The sequence below is a fragment of the Montipora foliosa genome, chromosome 6 (assembly GCF_036669935.1).
Source record: "Montipora foliosa isolate CH-2021 chromosome 6, ASM3666993v2, whole genome shotgun sequence".
In the NCBI taxonomy this organism is placed as follows: domain Eukaryota; kingdom Metazoa; phylum Cnidaria; class Anthozoa; order Scleractinia; family Acroporidae; genus Montipora; species Montipora foliosa.
In genome coordinates, this window is record NC_090874.1 from 16,021,954 (window position 1) to 16,026,953 (window position 5,000).

The 5,000-nt window shown below is 40.4% G+C and overlaps 1 protein-coding gene across 3 annotated transcripts in view; it reads left to right on the forward strand.

Moving 5' to 3' along the window:
• Positions 1 to 5,000, forward strand: part of LOC138006830 (ras guanine nucleotide exchange factor Y-like) — a 57,154-nt gene that overhangs the window by 37,545 nt on the left and 14,609 nt on the right. For all 3 annotated transcript variants that reach the window (XM_068853420.1, XM_068853421.1, XM_068853422.1), the window contains 6 exons: positions 1 to 35; positions 1,448 to 1,715; positions 2,957 to 3,016; positions 3,554 to 3,644; positions 3,820 to 3,911; positions 4,034 to 4,092. The exon at positions 1 to 35 is cut by the window's left edge and continues 107 nt beyond it. In XM_068853420.1, the coding sequence (XP_068709521.1) occupies positions 1 to 35; positions 1,448 to 1,715; positions 2,957 to 3,016; positions 3,554 to 3,644; positions 3,820 to 3,911; positions 4,034 to 4,092 (605 nt within the window). The remainder of the gene's footprint in view (positions 36 to 1,447; positions 1,716 to 2,956; positions 3,017 to 3,553; positions 3,645 to 3,819; positions 3,912 to 4,033; positions 4,093 to 5,000) is intronic.

Below are 5,000 nucleotides of genomic sequence, written 5' to 3' on the forward strand. Positions count from 1 at the left end.
TACCAAGCTGTTGCTTGCGGCCAGGAGACGACACGGTAATTAAAATGTTGTAAAACACTTATGAAATAGTACTCAGTTAAGGGACGATCGCCATTTGTATAAATGTACACATGGAAGAGACTTCAATCAAATTGTAAAAAAATCATGAATAATTCACTTTGTGGACTACCAATCAAAACGCAGTCTTCAGGTCACCTGCACACCCCTGTAAATCTCGATACAGTTTAAATGTCGCCGTAATTAGTGTACTGTATTACTAATAGAGCGGTTTTCAATTGAGTGTCGAAAGTAATTAGCGAATTACTTTGGTTTTGCATTACTTCACTGAGTGATTGGTTCAAAGTTCTCGCGCCACTTTTCAACCAATCAGAAGTGAAACCAAAACCAATCGTGGCTCGCGCGTGGACATTTTCCCGCGTTTTGTGGCGGCTTCGTGTAATTACTTCGAGTTGTGATTGGTTTACTGTATTGTCTCCGTCCCTTTTAATTGGCCAAAGTAATTACTTTGTTTCTGGTTTTACGACACTCGATTGAAACTCGTTCTAATTGTTCTATGATTTAAATATAAGGTACTACTCAACCTATTATATCATTCATTCATTTTACAAATCTGATACACTTTTAGCGGGAGGTTGAAATGGGATTTACAGCAGAGGGCGATAGACAAGTTTTTGTACACTCTACATTAGGGCCGTTTATACGACAGAAAATAAGCCGCGGCTTACTCTGGCCGCGGCGTACATAATACGCGAAAGGAACTATTTATACGAGTATAAACTCCCAGGCCAGGATAAGCCGCGGCTTGAGAAAGCCGTGAACGTAGATTTTGTACCAATAATACGGGATGTTCGCGTCTTATGTAAGCCCGCGGCTTGTTTTTCTCTCGTATAAACGGCCATATTGTTTCATTGTTTGCAATTTCTCCTGGGACATGAAGGTGTCCCAAGAGAAATCGAAACCAATGCCTATGCAAATTTTCTTGTTTGGAGGGCGAGGGGGGAGGGGGGTGGGGGTAAACGAGGTGTATTATGGGATTTGTGCAAGTGGAGAATAGACCATATTCGTATTCTCGGTATTGGACTGGAACTAGCTTGCAGTGGAGGCTAATGAGGGGGAATATATTAGAAAGTATTTGCATTTGAAAAGATTCCCCCGCATTAGCCTCCATTGCAAGCTAGTTCCACTCCAATACCGAGAATACGAATATGGTCTATTGCATGTATGATTATCTTACGCAATCCGAGGTTACTCTCAGAAAATCCCGACTTAATCATCGCTTAACATGCACTCACAAACGAAATCTACTGCTCCCCTCCCCCCAATATTGGATTAGGGGAAGGGGGAAATGTGGGGAGAACGTAATCTTTTATCTTACAGCCAAATATTTTATAGTAGTGTGTGACATTTTTCCCAACGCTTTGGTTGAATTTTCTTTTTTTTTAAACAGATCATCTGAGAGCACAGTTTGTTATATGAGCCCTTCTACATCCAGTAATTTGTCACGAGAGGAATCCTACCTCAGCTTGGAGCCTTTGTATTTAAACTCGATTTCCAGAAGCAGTAGCGAGAGGAGTGGGGCTGGAGCGAGAGACGTCCTGGTGTCTCCACTTGGGGAAGCGACGGAGTTTCTGCCGATCAAAGTCATTGCTCCTGATATGCAAGGGTACATTCAAGGGCTTTTGGAACCTATATTCGAGGATTATCACAGAATAATGGTAAGTTTGTGTTCACTATGATGGCCTACACATCAGGGACCAGTCGTCCAAAGCCCTATAACGCTTATCCTGAATTACTGGAAACTGAAATTTCAGATTATTGACTAATTAAACCAAGAGACAGCACACAAACAGCGGTAACGAACATAGTAAAACGCATATTAATAGCTTGAGGTTTCGAATTCTACAACATTCATCTCAGAAGCAATATTCCGTTTGGAAATACGAAACTATATTTAAATTTAGTAGAAGACTGGAAACTATATAAAGAGAAAATCTAATTAGTTGGGGTTAGCATTAGAAACGTGAAGCTATTAATATGGGTTTTACTAAGTCTGTTACCGCCATTTGTGTGTTGTTTTTGATCAAACTTAAATGTCCAAAGAACAAGAATAATTAAACCAAATTCTCACATGATTTTAATCCTTCAATTTTAAATTAGACTATCGTTTTGCCTCAGCATAAATTACATTTTTAAGGCTTTTATAACAGGTAAAGTTTAAAAAAAAGTTAAGTTGGTATGAAATCGCGGATTTGGGTTAATCGGCTTTTGAACAGGGCCCAGGCGAATAAAAGAGAAAGTGACGCCGCCATCGTGGATGTTAAATCTGATAGAGGATTGGCGCGAGCTAACTGCGCTTCACGAGCCATCGGCCCTACAAGATCTTTTCTACTCAAAAAGCACCTTTTATGCGTAGTACGGCCTTAAACACTAAAACAGTGGATAGCATTAAAAACGTGCCCTGACTGACTGGCTACTCATAGTCTTCTTTGCTGTTTACCTCCGAGCAACTCGCGAGGGATTTGCGCCCGAAAATGTTGTGATCATTGCTGAAATAAATCATTTGAAATCAAGTGTTTGTGCTGTATTATCTCACTGTTTTAGTATATACTGAGATTTAGGGGCTCGGTAAATACCCACCACTAACCACCTCCACTTCGGCGAATAGTGGTTAATTCATTATCAACCGGGAGCAATATCGTCTTCCTTGGTTCTGCAAAATACAGCGTTTATCACAGTTCTCGTGGTTCCTGACGAGTGGGTATAAAAACTCTCTTATCCAAGGACGATTGAAATCTCATATTCGTGTTTTTTTTTTTTTTTTTGCACTTTCTTTTCGACGACTCTAGGCTTTTCCTCCGAAACTCATTAAGCTAACAGGCATTTGATTCGAGTGTTTTAAAGTACATAACTAATCACCAAATTTGTTCACGATTTTATTTTTGTATCGTTTTTGCAGGGTATCAAATTGGCGTCAAGTGTAGACGATTTGTCAGACAAGCTAGGAACAAAAATCATGGTAAGTTTGAAAAATAATATTTCCGTTTTGAATTCTAACACTTATTGATCATTCATGCTCACCGATCCCTACTAAACGACGACATTTAATGATCAGGTTTAAGTTTGTGTGACGGAAGACGCGAAGTCCGACTTTATAATTCTCTCTCTCTCAACTACAACGATACAGACATACTTTATTGAACCTCCCCAAAGGGGCTTTTCGGGAACAATAACAGCATTACGTGAACAGAGATGACAACCCTACCGATGACGGTGGTTCAAAGGGACTTACGTTGGGTGCTATGTTGAAGAATGACCATTGGTTGAAAGGCCCCAGCTTTCTCTGGAAAGTAAATACATAATGTACTTGCTGGATGAGTTGAAGTAATTGTGAATCTATTTCTTAGCCTCTTCGTCGCCATCATCGTATCATCATCCACCTTGGAAATCATCAACCCTATGATTTTTTCGAATATTCATTCCTTCATCGCTGTTATGACTACATTGCTCACAGCCAAAAGAAGGTCGTTTCGATTTTCGCCCTTTCCTTTTTCAGGAAATCTCTCAGCAACTGACACTGGAGCGGAGAGCCAAGAAAAAGTGCATCAATTCTTACAACAAGACGGCCGATGTAGAGAACAAAAAGGGTGAGTTTATGCCGTATGTTGGGCATTCGGCAAAAGAATCCTTCAAGCTTTGTAAACGCCATGAATCTCTGGGTTAAAAGATTTTTTTTTCTTTTTCTGAAAATCTTCAGGTTTTCAAATGTTTTTCGTCCAGCCTGGATCCCATTGTAATCAGTATCTTTAAATCCTCTTGCAGATGTAAAAGAATTGGCGTTAAAATTAGTCAACGAAATCGAAGAGAGTGACAAGAAGATCGTCTACTTGAAACGCGTCCAGTGGCAGCTTCGGGTTTGTTTCAAATAATTTTAGTTTTTAGAACTTAATGACTGGAGCTGTCCGTTAATTGTTGGAAATTCGAGAAATAGCAAATCTTATTTTTCGTCGACTTGAACAGCTTGCTTTTCTTTCAGAACGTTTACGCTGAGCGGTTTGGTTTGGACACATCTCTTCTCCACTCGTTTCTCGTGAGGTAAAGAGAACTTATTATTTTCTCAAAGGGACACGCTTAGTTAAATAACACACTGAAAATCCAAAGGACGCTTTTCGGTTGATGGCAGCCGCAAAATCTGAATGACAAAACTGACTCCTTTAAACGCCTATTGATGTATTTTTTGGGCGACGGATGGTCAAGAAAGAGTTGTGTGCATGACTTGAAAACTTTGGGTAGGGTTTTTAAGTTTTTGTGTTGCAACTCGCATAACATTTCGCTTGATAATTTGTTGTAGATTGACCTAAGATTGTGAAAAAAGAGTATTTCAAGAACGACTTGAATGTGTTCAAGATGTCTAAAGTGGAAGTTTCATGAATTTTGACCAGATATCGTTAACAAAAAGAGCCATGCCACAATTTCCCTCAGCCACCCTCTTAGATATTTAACAAAGATTCCTTAATCACGCGTTGAACATGAAATGACAAGTAGCCAACTACTAGCCGCGTAGAACCGGAATGGCAAAAGCCAACTGATACCGGTCTAACAAATCCTGATATGAGATTTTGCACCGGTATATCATGCAAACGAGTATAGAGAAAGGAAAAAGGGCAACCGGGCCGACCTCGCCCGTTCTCAGCTATTTCCTGTGGTGAAGAAGCACCTTCCACAAGTTCAGGGATACGCAGATGATACGCAATTGTACTTTCCTTCCGGCCGGTATCTTGTATGTCACAGGATGATGCAGTCATAGCCATGGAGGCTTGAATTTCAGATGTCAGGGGTTGGATGGCTAATCATCAGTTGAAACGCAATGACGAAAAGACTGAGTTCCTGATAATTGGGTCAAGACAACAACCATCTAAAGTGAACATTAGCGACATTCACGTAGGCGCTTCGGAAATCAAGCCCGTTGGGTCAGTACGCAACCTGGGTGCCTGGTTTGATAG